This window comes from Nelumbo lutea, chromosome 1, assembly GCF_056320005.1.
Source record: "Nelumbo lutea isolate HS-2025 chromosome 1, American lotus-T2T, whole genome shotgun sequence".
NCBI classification, from domain to species: Eukaryota; Viridiplantae; Streptophyta; class Magnoliopsida; order Proteales; family Nelumbonaceae; genus Nelumbo; species Nelumbo lutea.
In genome coordinates this window covers 78,700,850-78,718,934 of record NC_142684.1, presented here as the reverse complement: position 1 = coordinate 78,718,934, position 18,085 = coordinate 78,700,850, and the positions used below count along the sequence as shown (strand labels likewise).

Sequence of the window (18,085 nt, the reverse complement as noted above, 5' to 3'; positions counted from 1 at the left end):
ATATTTTATATGAGATATAAAAATATATAAATTATGGTTTCGAAATGATTTGCAAAAGGTTTTAATTCCTGGGATCCATACAAGAGAAAGTGCAACACTGTTCCTTGCAGCCGAGGGAGAGGTCCTCTCTTGTCGGTCAGTGTATGATCATTATGGGCTGAGAGGTTAAGTGTAAGACCATTGAAAATAATGCCTGATGGGCTAATCTTGCATCTGCCCACAGTCCCTGGGTGTTACAATGTGGCTTGGCCCAGAGACCACTTAGGGTAAGTGTTGGGCCCATAGAGCTCATGAGATGAGTTTCAGGGGGTGCACTGTCTATAACAGTGCATTCGGTCAGGCCTTGTAACAAAGGCTGGGCTGAACCCATGTGGCTGATGTGTAGATCAATGTTTGGGTCCCACGCCATACAAGGAAGCCCAACTGGGCAATAGTTTAGAAGGCTAAATGAATACATAATCTTAAATGGGCCTTAAGCCCATTTCGAACAGGGCTAATTTGATTAGTCACTTAAGGAGCGAATTCTGAGATGGATCAGCTGATAGGATTGGGCCCACACCCTATCCACTTAGAGAGTCTGAGATCTAAATAACATTTGGTTCTAGAAACTTTCTAATTAGATTAGGAAATGACTGATCTAATCTGCAGATAAGATAAGGGTTATCCCTTATCTTAAAGGGACTTCTAATCCAGATATGATTTGGGTTAACAACTCCTAATGGGATTAGGAGCTGATCCCTTTAAGTCTATAAAAGGAAGAGGGGGCAGCAGTCTTTAGAGAAAATCATAAGCAAGCAATATATAGTCTTGTCTTCAGAGCTGAAAACACAGAAGAGAGAATTTTGCACCTTGTATATACTCTCTTGCCGCCTCCTTCCTGCAGTCGCTGCCTACAGCAGTTCGATCTCCAGTTCTTGAGAGAAATCAAGATTGGATTTTGATTCCAATCTTTTGGAAAAACGATTGGTAGGAGTTGTATTCACAAACCGTCCAGGTGATTCTTGAGAATGATCAAGTTCTTTTAGAAGAACACTGCTGATTCTGCTCCACCCTACACTGCGCCATCTTCAGTAGGAGCAGATTTTGGATTCTTCCTTGGGCGTGAACACCTCCATTGGGAGATACCACTTCTCTGTATCAGGTATTATCTCTCCCTACTCCTTTTGGTTCAGATCTGATTCAGTTTATAGTTCAAGAATGATCATTGAAAATATGATTTTCTCAATGGGGAATTAGATTCCCAGTTGAAGGGAGAGAAAAATTTTTGCAATTTGCCCCCTTATTCCACAATCTTTGGGCGTCCATGTGATGGATTTCCTATTCCTTCAACCTGTGGAAAGGATAGAGATTTCAAGTACTCTTGTTGGCTGATTTCACTGAATGGACTGGATGGAAGATTTGGAGGGGATACAAATACACCCTCTCTTTCCCTGTTTAGATATGTTTCCAATGTAAATTTTCATGAAAATCAATAAGACTGCTTTGTTTTATCAAATCTAAAGTCTACCTCGTGCAGATGAGGAACCCCTTGCAAACAAACCATATGTGGCAGGAAAAATGTGCTTTTTCACGCACATAAATTGCTTTCTTGGATTTGAGGTCTGTCATTCTCCTGAAATAATGAGACCATCATGTTGCTTTTAAAAATTTCCCATCAAAATCATTTTGAATTTACCAGCTCATACATCCCAGAAAATTGTATTCAGACAAAATAAGCATTGCTTAATTAATACAAGGCACCAAATAGTAAAAGACACCATTCATCTGTATCTCTCTAAGGACATTAGTAAAGAATGTCACTAATGTCTTTTCTCAAACTGAGTTACAAACTTACAACCCAAAGGGACATATTTAACAGGCTCATGAGTGGGCATGGATCTTATCCTGATTCAATAAGGATTTATTTTATTGGTCAAAGTCCAATAAGAGGCCTTGGAGATGGAAAGCGGGGACCTAAATATTTTGGCAGATAAGCTAAGTTTTGGGTTTCATGGATGGATTCAGCTAAGTTTTTCTTGCAAATGTAAAGTTCTTCCATCTTTTGAATGTTCAGTTTTGTACATTTTGTACAGGCTATTGAAAAGTTCATACTGTTCAAAAGAAAGTACTTGTACTAGTTATTTATCAAAAAGAAAACAAAGAAGGTTAAGTGTAATAAACCAAGGTTTTAACTCAAGATTGAACTCCTACAATCAACAGTTCGATCTTTGGGCACCGTTGGATTCTAAAACATAGTCCAATGATTCAAGAAATAAGATTCATAAATCGGTGTAGCATGTATATGACAAGTATTGTAGAACCCATAAGATCAAAAGTTTGATGATCATGTTGACTACAAAATAAAGGTAGTCCTTTTGGAGTTCATACTTTGAATACTTCTTGTTTGCTGCTGCTCCCATAACAAGATTTTTTATCCCATGACGAGTGACAAGCTCTATAATACCTTTCTTGATATCATCCATTTCAATGACAAGTTTTTCTGCCCATACCTACAAAATGAAACAATTTAGATCAATGATGTTTTTAATATTAATCTATGATTACCAGATACCTGTACCAGGGCACCATACCATGTTCAATACCTTGATTTTTAGTTTAAATTCTATATCTGACACTGTATCCAGCCATGTCCTTCCTTTATCTGGATATCATAATTATTAATCTATAGGATAATGAGGTGAATAACTGATTAGAACATCTGAGAAAAGGTTGTGTGGATCTCATGATTTTAAAATCATGGTTCAAATTTGGAAGTGATATAGTATGAAACAGCTTTTAGGTTCAAGGTTCATAATGTTACATTAACAGCTAACTCCGAGAATAGCCATTCTCATTAGCATTTCCTTAAAGTTTCCGATTTGAGCACTCCCTCTTTTTGGTAAACCAGGCATCCCTCATCAGTGAAATTATCTTCGGCTGACAAGCATGAGAACATGGGTTCGAGTCAGAGAAAACTTCATGCAAGAAAACGCAGAGGTTAGATCTGAATTCATTCCACCCTTCCAGGACCCCACATAGCCTGCCCCTTATTAATTAGTATTAGAGGGTAATAATGTTTTTTTTTCAAGGGTTAGTTGTATTGTATTAGACAACAGAAGAACCGTTATACTTGTCCTTAATAAGAATGCCCTTTTTCTCAAAAACAGGGGATGCTCAAATAGTAGGTCTTAAAATATTGGAGTGAAAAGCAAGAGTCATTATGAAAACTTAAACACCAACCCCTAATTGTGCTATCTTTATCACTATTTTGCTGTGTGTCATTGTATTAGCATTTCCCTCTTCCCTAGCTTTTGTGTGAATTGAAATTCAAGTGAGAGTTCAAATGCATTAGCATTGAACTGTTGATAAACTGGAACTCCTATGCATTGAAAATCCAATATCTGAAGCATAAGAATTTCCACCTAATCTTTTGACAGTTGATATCATTTGGGGAGTCAATGGGTATAGGGCTGACCTTGTCTGGGGGAATCACGAATGGTCAATGTATAGGGTCCCCATCCAATAGACAGCTCAGATACTACATATCATCTCCCCATGTTGCAGAAATCAGTAGGTTATCTTGACAATAAACCTAAATGACCGATTAGGTTACTTCTTTACATACACAGATGACATGAATATACATATCTTTAAATAATCAAAAGAGTACAAGAAACAATGTTCCTCCTCTATTTTCAACCATTTAGTTAGCTAAATCTGCTTGTCATTATTTCAATTCCACAATTGATACAAGGAATTTTTTCATTCAATTATCACTTTAGTTGAAAGACTAGCAGGGAAAAGAAAGAATAACAATACCCCTTGGTTAATACATATGACAAGGTATTCATTTAGAATGTTATGCATCCTTTGCTCTTCCAGCTCTCTGTATGCCCTAACTTCCTGTTCCTTCACTTTGTTTGCTGGAAACTTTGTACCCACTGCAAATCAGAAAAGATAAATGGCAAAAAATAAAGAAAAAACATTAATAATCAATGGAAACTACAAAATGTGGTTACAGGATCAAGAGGTTGCAGAAGAACTGGAGAATCATTTTACCTTTACCATTTTATGTAAAGGATGGGGGTAGGGGGTGAGGTGAAGTGAAGATTTAGATTGATCATACATGCTCATAAATACTTCAGAGAAGACTATGGCTTCCAACATCAATTGTACATTTCTTGGAAAAGAAGTCAGTTTAGATTAACTTCATCCTACTTTTTCCAACTTGGAACAGATTCACAGGGCTCAATGGACTTATATAATCCTCACTCCCTCGTCCTTAAAATTTTGCCCACAGCTTATCATTTTGATAATGGCTGATAAATTCTTAGTTACTGTTCAAGATTACTTATTTCAGATAACCCCATGGTTAAAAGCTAGAATCGATTGCATCGAGTTCAACTAAATTTATCCCAAATTCATCCAGACAATCAATTTGCTGTAGTCATAGATACTCCAAGGAGTTTTCTAGAACTCACAACAACGAAAATTAGGAAAGGAACATTCAAATATTAAATTATATAAAAGGAAATAAATCAGTAAAGTTTATTTTCCAGGAGTTTAGATCCCACTCACTCGGACCCGGGATGAACTGTGCCGGCTGATGAACTTGAAGGATGCATATCTTCTTCCCTCTCGAATTCTTCAATGTCCAAAGTAGAGTGGATTCATTCTCTTTTACTTCTTTTCCAACTGCCATAAAAATCTTATCATAGATGTTTCTGTGGGATTGCAAATTGATGGTGCGTAATCCGGTCGGTCCTAGCTGTCGGTTACCTTGCTTCTGCCGGTTACCTTGCTTCCAACCGGGGAGGAACCCGGTTGGAACACTCCAAAGCTCAAGTTAGTGCTCTTCAGAAGGCAAGGGAAATGAGAAATTCTAAGACCAAAAAGCGCAAGAATCACATACCTTCTTCCCTATGAGACGGGGGCCTTTATAGTCACCTTGTATACTTACTTCCAAACCCCTGTCAGTTCGGGTATCATTACCTCTGCCAGATCGGGTCACTTCCTCTGACTGATCGGGTCACTTCGGATGTCATAACCTCCACTGCCAGTTGCCAGTTGCCAGTTTGGGTGTCATAACCTCCACTGTTCCTTGTCAGGGCCGTCCCTGCCACGTCTGAGATGGCTGTGGCAGGTGGCCATTGGGGGGTAGCTATCATGTGTCAGACCCCTAATCAATCAGGTGTGTTGCCTCCATGTACGAGCTTCCTGGGCGTTGGGTACGGTTCAGTCAGGCGACTTGGGGCCGAAGTGGTGTGCGAGGTGAAATCTTGAGTTCAGACAGAAGTATGGCTCGAACTACCCTTGGGTGGACAGTTTGGGTCTTTTGCCTTTTGTGCTTTTTGTAAGGATCAGGACCTTGAAGGGAGAGCTCGGGTTCCTCCTTGGGGAGCTTGGGGCTCTTCAGCTCAGAGCTCGGGTTGTAGGTTCCCCTTGGGGGAGTTGACTTTTTGCTCAAGCTCGGGTTGTGGGGCCCGTTGTCGTGCCAAGCTGGCGTTTCTGCCAGGTAACTCTCGGTTGCTTCCACATGTCGTATAGCCAAGGGGTCGGGTCAAATCTTCCTCCATCAGTTGCCCCCCACTCCCCATGCTCGGGGTCTTGACCCGGCGTGGGGAGTTCACGGGATGATAGGTGGATTTGCCTCGGGACACTCTGGCCTTGGTTTGGGACTTCTCTGGTCTGACCCACTTGTGTTCCTGGCTCAACCAGGGTTGGCTTGGTTTGACTAGGGGTCAGTCCCAGTCTGCGTGTAGCTCACACGCGTAAATGATTTCAAATTTTTTAATGTAAACAATGCGCGCCAAAGTATATTTTCCTTGGGGAGTGCACAACTGATTTCGCCCGTTGGATGGTTTCGATCTTGGCCGTTGATGTGCAGGTACAGTGGTTATAAATAGTGGGGGCCCCCTTGTCACTTTCCTCCGTCATCCTTCAACATTTGTTCCTTGAGCTCGCGTCACTTGTTTGTAGTTCAGTAGCTTTTCCTGGTGAGTCCCTAGCCCTCCTTGTTTCGATGTCTAGCTCGGGTAGTTTAGGTAATCTCCTGGGGGGGTCCAACGCTGGTTCTACGAACAGAGCTGCTGCCCCCGACAGCCTTAGTGAGTCCGAGGCGGGGCCCGAGGTAGAGCTCGAGGAAGAGCTCGAGTTCGAGCCCGTATACCGAGTTACCTTGGATAGTTTGGCATCCACCTCCCGCCGAGGTCGGGTGCCAGACAAGTTCGGACCTTCCACTATGACGTCCGAGAGGCTTTGGTCCCTTATCGTCCAGTACAACCTGCCTAGGGAGTATACTTACTTTGTACCCTCGGGTGACTCCTTGGGAGCACGGTCCAGATGAGATTGTGATATTCCGAGAGTAGCTTGTTGTCAGACTGCGCCTTCCCTTTCATCCTCTTATTGTCGAAATCATGAACCACTTCGGCGTTACTATAGGTCGGCTTCATCCGAACTCTGTTCGTAACCTTGTTGGGACTATCTCCCTGTGCTGCGAACACTGCCTTCCTTTAGACCTGGAAGTCTTTTTAGCTATCCTCATGCTCAAAAAACAGGCGGGTCCCCTGCCCGGGTGTAGGAGGGCGTACTACTTGTCACCTCGCCCGAGATTCAAGCTCTTACACAACCTCCCAAATAAGGTCCCAGCATGGAAGCGGAGACTACTTCGTGGTTCGAAGTGCTACCAGGTGGCCGTTTCCTACTGAGTGGGGTTTGGCTGCTCTTGACCCCGATGTCGCATTAGACGAAGACACGGTAAAGGGCCTCCAGGACTGGGCCCGGCAAGGGCTCAAATGCAAAGTCTACCTGACGGAGGACAAGCTCATTCAGGCCGGTCTGAGTTAGGGTAGGTTTCTTGCTCAGACGAAGATACTCTTGCTTTTGCTTTTATTCCCATCTTCTATCGCCGAGCTCCTTTTTGCAGGTGTTATGGAGGCCGAGAAGACTCGAGCTGCGAACTTGTTCGCTGGCACACGAAAAGGAGGAAGCTAGCTGCTAAGCGGGTCCGCGTCGATCCTTCCCAGGTTACTGAGCCCGAGGCGTCGAGAATGGAGCCTCTTGGGGAGCCCGAGGTGCCCCCTTCAGTTCGGGAAGTGGCAGGGGCTCCCTATGCCGACACTGCCTATACCCGAGCTGTGCCTTCGGGCTCGGGAAGTTACGAGGAGGTTGGGAGCGTGCTGACGCCGAGCTACGCTCTCCGAAAAAGCAAGAAGGCCACTTGCCCTAAGGAGGTCACACAGTGGGCCGATCTTCCTACAAATCTCATAGGCGCTCGTGCTGCAACTCACGCCATGGTGGTAAGTCAGGGTAGTTTTTTTTTTTTTTTTACCGAGCTGATTTGTCTTCATTCTGGCAGGTGAACTCCTCTATCCATGCTTTGGCAATTCAGATGGAGAGGGGCTTGAAGCGAGTAGAAGCTGTCGAAGCGGCTTTCCGTGCTACGCAGGCCGAGCTATCGAAGTCTCGGAGGGACAAAGAGGCCTTAGGAATGGTGGTGAGACATATGGCCGACCTGAAGTTGGACCTGGAGCATCAGGTCGAGTACCTTCAGGAAGATATTAGGGAGAAGACTTTGATCTTTTCTCAGGTCGTCGAGGAGGCGAAGGTGAAAGTTGTTGAGGATTATATCGCTTCGCCGCACTTTGACGATATGATGGTGGGCTCATACAGAAGGGGTTTCAAGTTGAGCTGATGGATGATAAGGAACACGTACCCCGAGCTTGATGTTAGTGCCATAACCACTTTGCGCATCACTCAGGAGATGGCTGCCGCAGCTGATGACAATGCGGATTCTGAAGATGAAGCGGGTCCTTCGGGTGTTGTCGAAGTCCCTTTTGAAGGTGAGGAAGATTGACTTCCGGGCTTGTGAGCTTGTTTGTTGTTTTTTGTTTGTTTTTGCTTTTTCTTTTTAAACACTATAAAGCAAACATTTAGTAATGAAGTACTTTTTCTGTTCAAAAGTGTTGTGCAAACATTCTTCTTTTTCCGTGGTGACTATATACCCAAGCTGCTAGACTTAGGCCCCAAGGCGAGTTAACATAGTAAGGTTATGTGCCCGATCTGTTCTCTGCCCGGGCTAGGCACCTCGGGATCCATACTTGTGCAGATTGCTTTCGTTGATGGGGTGCCGAGGTCATCTTTAGCTCGGTATTCCACCCATTTCGGTGCCAAGGTCCTTGCTGTCTCGGCATTCTGGGCCTTAGGGTGCCGAGGTCTTTGCTAGCTCGGCATTCTAGGCCTTAGGGTGCCGAGGTCTTTGCCAGCTCGGCATTCTGGCCCTTAGGCTCTGGAAGTGGCTCATGGCCTGCTTAGTTTGATAATTTATAGGTAAAATCGTCTCAAGTTGACAATGTTCCATGCCCGGGGTATCTGTTTACCTTCCAGGGTCTCGAGCTCGTATGCTACCCCGAGTACTCTCTTCACTCGGTAGGGCCCTTCCCAGTTCGGCCCGAGTTTGCCAACGCTGGGCTCAGGTACCATGATTTTGCGGAGGACCAGGTCGCCGACGCGAAAGTTTTGTTTCTTAACTCTGGCGTTGTAGTACTGAGCTACCATTTGCTGGTATGTTGCGGTTCTGATGTATGCGAGGTCCCTCACCTCATCAAGTAGGTCGAGGTTGGAACATAGCTCGTCGTTATTAGTATTGTCGCTGTATGCTTCCAACTGAAGTGAGGGGATTTCGATTTCGGCTAGGATGACTGCCTCCATGCCGTAGGTGAGGTTGAAGGGAGTTTCTCCAGTGGCGGTCTTCTCTGTAGTTCGGTATGCCCATAAGACGCTGGGCAGCTAGTCTGCCCATAACCCTTTAGCTCGGTCTAGCCTGGCTTTTAGTCCACAGAGGATAACTCTGTTCGTGACTTATGCCTGACCGTTTGCTTGTGGGTGCGCAACCAACGTGAAGTTTTTTCGGATCCCCATGCCTTGGCACCATTCTTGGAATTTGATGTCTTCAAACTGCTTGTCGTTATCGGAGATCAGCACCCGAGGTATTCCGAAGCGGCACAATATGTTCTTCCAAAAGAAGTTCTGGATGTTTCGAGTTGTGATGGTTACGAGAGTTTCAGCTTCAACCCACTTGGTGAAGTAGTCTACTGCCACTACTAGGAACTTCCTTCTTCCTGTTGCTGGTGGGAATGGCCCAAGTAGGTCGATACCCCATTGTGCGAAGGGCCATGGGCTGGTGAGGTACTTGAGGTTGGCGGCGGGCTGATGGTGAATATTGGCATGCTTTTGGCACTTCTCGCACTTCCTGATTAGCCCGATGGCGTCTGCTTTCATTGTTGGCCAATAGTACCCCTGTCGTAGTGCCTTCTGAGCGATGGCCCTACCCCCCAAGTGTCCACCACATAGACCTTCATGAATGTTGCGGAGTAGAGCTCGGCTTCGGGAAGTCACAAGCAGCGCAGGTAGGGGAGCGTGTCGGATCTTCGGTACAGTTGTCCGTCTATCATGACGTACTTGGCTGCCTGACGCTCTACCCTCCTGGTGGCGTTGCGTTCTAAGGGGAGGGTTCCATATAGCAGAAAGCTCGCAAGTGGGTCAATCCAGCTCAGTTCTGCTTGGGCGACAGGAGCGACCTCCTCTGCCCCCGGAATATGCTAGGCCGAGGTAACTCCTCTATGTACATAGTTCTCATGGTGTTGTCACTAGTGTTGGCTAGCCAGGACAGGGCGTTGGCCTCAGTGTTCTCTGACCTCGGGATTTGTTTGATGAAGTGTGATTGGAAGCTAAGCAGTGCCTCTTTTACCTTTGCCAAGTAGGCGATCAAAGCTGGCTCGCGGGCTTCGTATTCCTCTGTAACTTGTTTGACCACGAGCTGGGAATCGTTGTAGATAACTATGTGTTTTGCCTTTACTTCTTGCGCCAGAGCTAGCCCTGCTATCAATACCTCGTATTTCGCCTCATTGTTGGATGCCACGAACTCGAAGCGTAGCATGTACTCCAGTTTCGTGCTACTCGGTCCGCGAAGAACTACACCGGCTCCGCTGCCCTATTGATTTGAGGAGCCATCTACGTGAAGGATCCAGGGCTCTTCATCCCAATTCGCGCTTGGCCTAACCAGGAGAAATACCAAACTAGGTGCGGTCTCACGGGGCTCAGACTCAACCGGCCCGAGAGCACGGAGTTCACCCAAACTAGGAGCCTCATGCTCAACCGGGTTGAGGACCTCGGAGCTGAACGTGCATTCTGCAACAAAATCCACCAAGGCTTGGAGATCGTACTCACTGAGTTCGATGGCCCACTTCGTCAATCGTCCAAAGACCTCGGGCCTGAGTAATACTTGCCTCAAGGGTTTGTCGGTGAGGACGCTGATGGTATGAACTTGGAAATACGGGCGAAGTTTGTGGCCCGCAATGACCAGTGCATAGGCTAGCTTTTCTATCTCTGGATACCTTGTTTCTGCTCCCTGCAATATCTTACTAACATGGTAGATGGGTCGTTGGACCCGATCTGCTTCCTTTATCAGTACCAAACTGACCACTTCATCGCTTGCCGAGAGGTATAGTTCTGAAACATCGCCCTCTTTAGGCCCGGACAACTCTGGGATGCTGGCGAGGTATTTCTTGAGCTCGTCAAATGCGAGCTGGCAATTCGGGTTCCACTCGATCCCTTTGCCTTTTATTGCCTTGAAGAAGGGCAGGCAACGGTTTGCTGATTTAGACATGAAACGACTCAAAGTGGCTATCCTGCCGTTTAGCCTCTGAACCTCTTTTACTTTTCAGGGTGGTCACATATCTAGGATAGCCTTTATTTTGTCCAGGTTGGCCTCAATACCGCGCTGGTTGACGATGTACCCTAGGAACTTACCCGATGTGACACCGAAGACACACTTGTTTGGGTTTAGTTTCATGCTAAATTGACGCAGAATTTGAAAGACGAAATGCAAGTCTTGTATTAATTCATGTGAAAACTGTGTCTTGACGACCATGTCATCTACATAACATTCTATCTTCGTGCCAATTAAGGGCTGAAACATCTTATTCATGAGCCTTTGGAAGGTCGCTCCAGCATTTTTCAGTCCAAAGGGCATAACCTTGTAGCAGTATAGGCCGAACACGGTTATGAAGGTGGTTTTTTCCTCATCGGACGGGTCCATCCTGATTTGGTTATAGCCCGAGTAAGCATCCAAGAAGCTTAACAACTCGTGTCCCGAGGTCGCGTCCACTAGGCGGTCGACCTGGGGAGGGGGAAGCAATCATTTGGGCAAGCTCGGTTCAGGTCGGTGTAGTCGACGCACATCCACCACTTGCCGTTTGCCTTTTTTTACCCAAACTGGGTTGGCTACCCAGCTCAGGTAATGAACTTCCCTTATGAAGTCTGCTGCAAGGAGCTTCTCGACCTCCTCATCGACCGCCCTCCGGCGTTCTGAGGCTAAGTTGCGTTTCTTCTGTCTAATGGGTCTGACTACAGGGTCAGTATTGAGCTTGTGAGTTATAAGCATAAGGTCTATGCCGAGCATTTCTACCTCAGACCAAGCGAAAACATCTAAGTTACTGAGTAAGAAGCGTACCAGTTCGGATCGCAAGGGTTCTTCTAGGGATGCTCCGATCTGAAGTAATCTGGTGGGGTCTTCTGCCGAGACAGAGATGGGAACAGTTTCCTCTGTTGGTGCAGCTCGCTCCTCGTTCTATTTCGTAGGTCGCTCCAGTTCGAGGTCGCTGGTTACCTTGGCCTTTCCCTTGAGGGCGGCGACATAGCACTTGCAGGACTCGAGTTGGTTGCCCCGCACTACCCCGATGCCGAAGTATGTTGGGAACTTCATGGCCAAATAGTAAGTGGACACCACAGCTCTTAAAGCGTGACTGATCGGCCGACCTACTATGGCATTGTAGGGGGAAGGGGTCGCAACCACCAAGAAATCGTGACTGAGTCTTACCGTGCTAGGCCACGTGCCGACTTACATAGGTATTGTGACCTTTCCTAGGGGTCTGACCTCTTCCCCGCTGAAGCCGATCAACGGGGTGTTTGCGGGCTTCAAGTCACTCTCTCGGAATTGGAGTTTGTCGAAGGCCGCTTTAAAGAGGATGTCTGTCGAACTATCGGAGTTAATGAGTAACCATCGGGCTTCGAAGTCGTTGATCTTCATCTTTATGACAAGTACGTCGTCGTGGGCGTAGTGGACCCTGCGCGCGTCGTCTTCGGTGAAGAATATGGGGTCTTCCATCCTAGGCCGCTTCGGGGGATTTCGTTCTTCTCTGGCGGCCTCCCGGGTTGATGCGTGAGCTCCTGCCGAGGTGCACCCTACCACAATCGATCCTCCAACAATCACGTGGATTGTTCCCCGAACTGGTCTTTCCTCTGGGGCCTGCTTCTGTGGTTCTACTGGCCGGCTGCTGGACTCAGGAGCGTCTTTGCTATGCTCTCCCTATCCACCTGGCTTATTACTATTATTATTATTATTGTGTTGTACAAAATTTCATAGATATCTGCGACGGATAAGTTCCTCTATCTTGTCGCAGAGATTATTACAATGTTCGATGCTATGACCGTGATCCCTACGGAAACTGCAGTACAAGTTTTTATTCCTCTCGTTCGGGTTTCCCTTCAGACGAGATGGCCACTTCACATATGGAGCGTCTTTGATCGTCCTTAAGATCTCGGCCCGCTTCGTGTTTAAGGGTGTGTAGTCTGCCCGAACTACTAAGGGAGCTCGGAATGGCTGGCTCGGCTTCGTCTCCCGAGCTGGGTCTTTCCTTCTTCTGTCATCTGGGTTGGAGGGCTCGGCTTCGTCTCCTCTGTTCTCATGAATTTGTCCGCAAGCTTGAGGAACTCAGCCACAGTCGCGGGCTGGTTAACTACCATGTGCCACTTGAACTCCTTGTGTGTCACTCCTCTCTTGGCTGCCGCGAGCTGCACCACGGGGTCCAGGCGCGGTATTTGCAAGCATGCGTCATTGAACCGCTTGATGTAGCCCCGGGTGGACTCTCCTCTCTAGACTACTTCGAAGATGCTCTCCTCGGTTCGGGGGCACCATTTGCTAGCAACAAAGTGCACGGTGAAGACCTGCACAAACTGGGTCCAGCTTCTTATTGACTCGGGGGCCAAGTTCCTATACCAGGTGCGGGCCACCCGCCTGAAGGTGGTAGTGAAGGCCACGCACATGCAGGATTCATTGGCCCTTGCCAAGTGCATTTGGGATTAGAAGGAATCGACGTGGTCGTTGGGGTCGAAGGACCCACCATACTTGTCTAGAGAGGGGAGTTTGAAATCTCTGGGCATGGGGACTGCAAGGAGTTCTAATGAGAGGGGGGGACTGAGAGAATAGGGGCAGCTTTTACCTCGCCCGAGCTTGTCTCTTCTTTACCTCGGAGCTCGGGCGGGATGCGGGTGGTAGTTCAACTTCGCCAGCGTCTTCGTTGCTGCTTAGAGGGCCTGGTATTGGCGTTGTTGGTCTCGGTGTTGCCGAGCTCGATGGGCCCGGGTAGTTGATAGTCTGCTGCTAGGACACTGAATCGGTTCTCTGTGAGCGGTAGCTCAAACTTGGAGTGCCGAGGTGCTGACTTGACTAGCAAGGAGGTTCCCGATCCGCCGGTGAGCTGCGAGGCGGGGGTGATTAGTCTTTCCCTCCTGCCCAGGGATGAGGCCTGGCTCTTGGAGGGGTTCTGAAGTTGGGAGGCTTCTCCTCGATGAAGGCGTCCACCCTGAGGGGAGGGCTTCACCGGCTTCGGAGCGGGGTGCCGAGGTGGAAGCTGTGGTTGGTTCAGAGGCAATTGGGGGAACTGATGTTGATAGTGATACTGAGAGATGTGGTGCAGTACTTGCTGCTGATGGAGTTGATGTTGCTGGAACTGCTGCATTTGGGCTTGCATTGCCCGCATGCACTACATCAAGTCACCAAACTGGTTTTGGCTAGTCGCCAGAGGAACAACAGTTGGTTCAGCAAAGATTGTCTCGACAGGGAGAGGAAGGGGAACATTCACAGGTGCCACCATGTTTGGTGCGTTGAGGCTAGGAATTCCGTTCGTCGATAGGGGGACGATGAGCTGTCCTATGCACACAGTGGCGGGCTGGGTGTGTTCCCCTACAACATTCAAGTCGGCGTTGTGCCTGCTGCTGGTGGGAGAAGCCATGGAAGCTAAAGTTTCTTTGAAAGAGAGAGAGAGAGAGAGAGAGAGAGAGTTAAAGGTTAGGAAAGGCTTTTTGAAGTTTTCCCACAGACGGCGTCAAATGATGGTGCACAATCCGGTCGGTCCTAGCTGCCGGTTACCTTGCTTCTGACGAGATCGGATGTGCCTGAAACAAGGAAGAAAATGGAGACTTCCGGGGAGGAACCCAGTTGGAACACTCCGAAGCTCAAGTTAGTGCTCTTCAGAAGGCAAGGGAAATGAGAAATTCTAAGACTAGAAAGCGCAAGAATCACATACCTTCTTCCCTATGAGACGGGGGCCTTTATAGTCACCTTGTATACTTACTTCCAAACCCCTGTCAGTTCGGGTATCATTACCTCTGCCAGATCGGGTCACTTCCTCTAATAGATCGAGTCACTTTGGGTGTCATAACCTTCATTGTTAGTTGTCAATTACCAGTTCGGGTGTCATAACCTCCAATGTTCATTGTCAGGGCCGTCCCTACCACGTCTAAGATGGCGGTGGTAGGTGGTCGTTGGGGGGCGGCTGTCATGTGTCGGACCCCTAATCAGTCAGGTGCTTCACCTCCGTGTACGGGCTTCCTGGGCGTCGGGTATGGTTCAATCAGGCGACTTGGGGCCAAAGTGGTGTGCGAGGTGAAGTCTTGAGTTCAGATAGAAGTATGGCTCGAACTGCCCTTGGGTGGACAGTTCGGGTCTTTTGCCTTTTGTGCTTTTTGTAAGGCTCAGGACCTTGAAGGGAGAGCTCGGGGCTCTTCAGCTCGGAGCTCGGGTTGTAGGTTCCCCTTTGGGGGAGCTGACTTTTTGCTCGAGATCGGGTTGTGGGGCCCGCTGTCATGCCGAGCTGGCATTTCTGCCAGGTCACTCTTGGTTGCTTCCACGTGTCATATGGCCAAGGGGTCGGGTCAAATCTTCCTCCATCACAAATCTTCTTCAATCTCTCCACCTCTCTCCATCAATTCAGAGATGCCAACATGACGAGGCACTTTCTTTTGAGCTACCATAGAGGAGCAGGCAGAGGACTCGACACATCCGTCAAGAGAATCTATTTCATTGGAGTATCAGAAAGAGAAGCAGACCATTAGACATCGGGATCGATAGATTAAATTCTTCGAGATAACCGCTACAGATTATATTCCGAATCTCTCCCTCACGGAAGAAAAAATGATGTTTTCGCAATCCCTCGCGGAAGAAAGCGCAAGAATCACATACCTTCTTCCCTATGAGACGGGGGCCTTTATAGTCACCTTGTATACTTACTTCCGAACCCCTGTCAGTTCGGGTATCATTACCTCTGCCAGATCGGGTCACTTCCTCTGATAGATCGAGTCACTTCGGGTGTCATAACCTCCATTGCCAGTTGCTAGTTGCCAGTTCGGGTGTCATAACCTCCAATGTTCCTTGTCAGGGCCGTCTCTACCACGTCTGAGATGGCGGTGGCAGGTGGCCGTTGGGGGGCGGCTGTCATGTGTCGAATCCCTAATCAGTCAAGTGCTTCGCCTCCGTGTACGGGCTTCCTGGGCGTCGGGTACGGTTCAGTCAGGCGTGAAGTCTTGAGTTCAGACAAAAGTATGGCTCGAATTGCCCTTGGGTGGGCAGTTCGGGTCTTTTGCCTTTTGTGCTTTTTGTAAGGCTCAGGACCTTAAAGGGAGAGCCGGGTTCCTCTTGGGGAGCTCGAGGCTCTTCAGCTCGGAGCTCGGGTTGTAGGTTCCCCTTTGGGGGAGCTAACTTTTTGCTCAAGATCGGGTTGTAGAGTCCGCTGTCGTGCCGAACTGGCATTTCTGCCCGATCACTCTCGGTTACTTCCACGTGTTTTATGTCCAAGGAGTCGGGTCAAATCTTCCACCATCACAAATCTTCTTCAATCTCTCCACCTCTCTCCATCAATTCAGAGATGCCAACATGACGAGGCACTTTCTTCTGAGCTGCCATAGAGGAGCAGGTAGAGGACTCGACGCATCCGTCAAGAGAATCTATTCCATTGGAGTATCAGAAAGAGAAGCATACCATTAGACACCAGGATCGATACATTATATTCTTCGAGATAACCGCTACAGATTATATTCCGAATCTCTCCCTCGCGGAAGAAAAAATGATGTTTTCGCAGTCCCTTGAGTGACCAATTCGGTTGGTTGATTGGAAACACTCGAACATGACTCGAAGTGGGGCGTCGGAGGAAAATGATGGCGGGGCGTATCCCCTTCTGCCGTGGTTGACAGTCGGCGACAGCAGTGGTTGCTGGGGCAAGAACCGATTGGTCATGCTCTGTACCATCTCCTCTAAGGTTTATCACAAATTGGAAAAAAAACCGCATAAGTGGGCAAGAACTTGAGTGATTGATTCCGAGAAAAAACCCTCCATCTCCTTCGCTCTCTCTCTGCTTGAAACTCTCGTCTCTCGAGCAAACGAGAAACTGTTCGATGAAAAAACCCTCTCTCTCTGATGATTGGAATCACTCGAACTGGGGTTTCACTAGATTAAAAAGCAGAGAAAAAACCCTCCATCTCCGTCGCGCTCTCTCTCTCTCTGCTTGAATCTCTCCGTCGCGCTCTCTTCTCTGCTTGAAATTTTCCGTCGCGCTCTCTCGTCAAAAAGCTAGGATCGAAAAACTTTCATATTCGTGCGAAAAAAAATTGGACTCCCCGCGGCTGCGTGATTGTATTCGACCGGTTTAATTTTAAAACCGCCGCGTCTGTTCTTTTATACCCCGCGTCTGTTCTCGAATCCAATGAAAGACCGCTTCTTTAGATAGCACTGGTGGCGGTCATTTAGATCGCCAGCTTAGACCGTTTTTCTTGTAGTCCGGCTTCCCTCCCCAGATGTGAACTCCGAACTTCAACCATTTCACTAATTAACCTAAATATTTTCCTTTTCATGGTGGGCAGGTAGCAATCTTACACCTCTATCAGGTAAAATTGAAAAGTTCCTCTTGCCATTTTTGCTTCAGATTCACCTTATGCTTGACTGAATGACACCGCCATGTCTTCCAATCCGAATCATTGCCCCCATGTCTTGAAAAACAGTAAATAACCATCCCATGTCTTCAAATCTAGTTAACGGGTCGTTGCCGCCAGATTTCGGTGGAGTTAGCCACCGTTGGTTGAACCTCTTATACAATAGGCTCGTCGGAACTCGGAAGGATCTCATCGGAATTTGGAATCAAATCTTGGGGAATGTCACGCTTGACCTATCGTTCAACAATCTCATACGAGAAATCGCAATGGGTAAGTTCATCTCTGTTTTAATCTCATTAAGCATCCAAATAGCACAGTTCTGCATGTCCAAAGTATTGGACATCTTTGAGCAGAGTGTTGTACAAGATGGTATGCCTATCCAGTGATTTCTGAATCTCGAGTAAACTCTCGAACAAGTAAATTGGCTTCCTTTAGTTTCTTCATCTTCCCTACTTATCTGTTAAGCTCTCAGGCCTTCCTCTTCAAGAAGAGCTCTCTCACCTTTACTTTAAGAAGCAAAGGAATGAGAGTTATCAAGGCAGTAAGAAATTTGAAAATGGTGAGCACCAGCATCAGCTGGAATGGATGCGGAGCATAAGTCCACCTGTTCAGCAAATGAGCCATCCCGTAGAGGACTATGAAGACAATGAACTGAATGGAACTCAATCGCAAAGGCTGAGAGGCCTCAGGCCAAGAAAAATAGCAAGCATCATCTTTGGGGGTTTGACTGGTACCGGTGTACAAAAAGAACAGAGAGGAAAGACGAACGGGAGGGGAGCGGAGGATTTGGAGATTTAGAAAATTTTAAGCAGTCAGATGGGAACGGGAATTTTTTTTGAAGTTCACTAACGGAACGTTAACGGAGGAGGGTCTTTGTCTAACGGCCAAAGTTTAGAGGGCCTTTATCCCTAAAAAAGTGCAGGGGTCTTTGTCATGGTCCGTGTAATTTACCCTAAATCTAATGTATTTAATGACTATGGCCTAAAGACCAACATGTCTACACTAGGAGTGCAAATAGACCGGATCATTGATTCAATCCAATCCAAGATTTGATCTTCGAATT

At 47.2% G+C, this 18,085-nt stretch overlaps 1 protein-coding gene across 4 annotated transcripts in view; it reads right to left on the bottom strand.

The window, feature by feature from the left end:
* The window catches only part of LOC148875576 (U-box domain-containing protein 33-like), a 29,787-nt gene extending 11,835 nt beyond the window's left edge, over positions 1-17,952 (bottom strand). The window contains exons 1-4 of one of the 4 annotated variants that reach the window (XM_088983218.1): positions 4,558-17,952; positions 3,799-3,920; positions 2,368-2,489; positions 1,508-1,612 (exon numbers count right to left, since the gene is read on the bottom strand). In XM_088983218.1, coding sequence (XP_088839344.1) covers positions 1,508-1,612; positions 2,368-2,489; positions 3,799-3,920; positions 4,558-4,681 — 473 coding nt within the window. In that variant the 5' untranslated portion in view covers positions 4,682-17,952. The other 3 variants (XM_088983237.1, XM_088983231.1, XM_088983225.1) reach the window with 3 other exon arrangements.
* Positions 17,953-18,085: the final 133 nt, after the last annotated feature.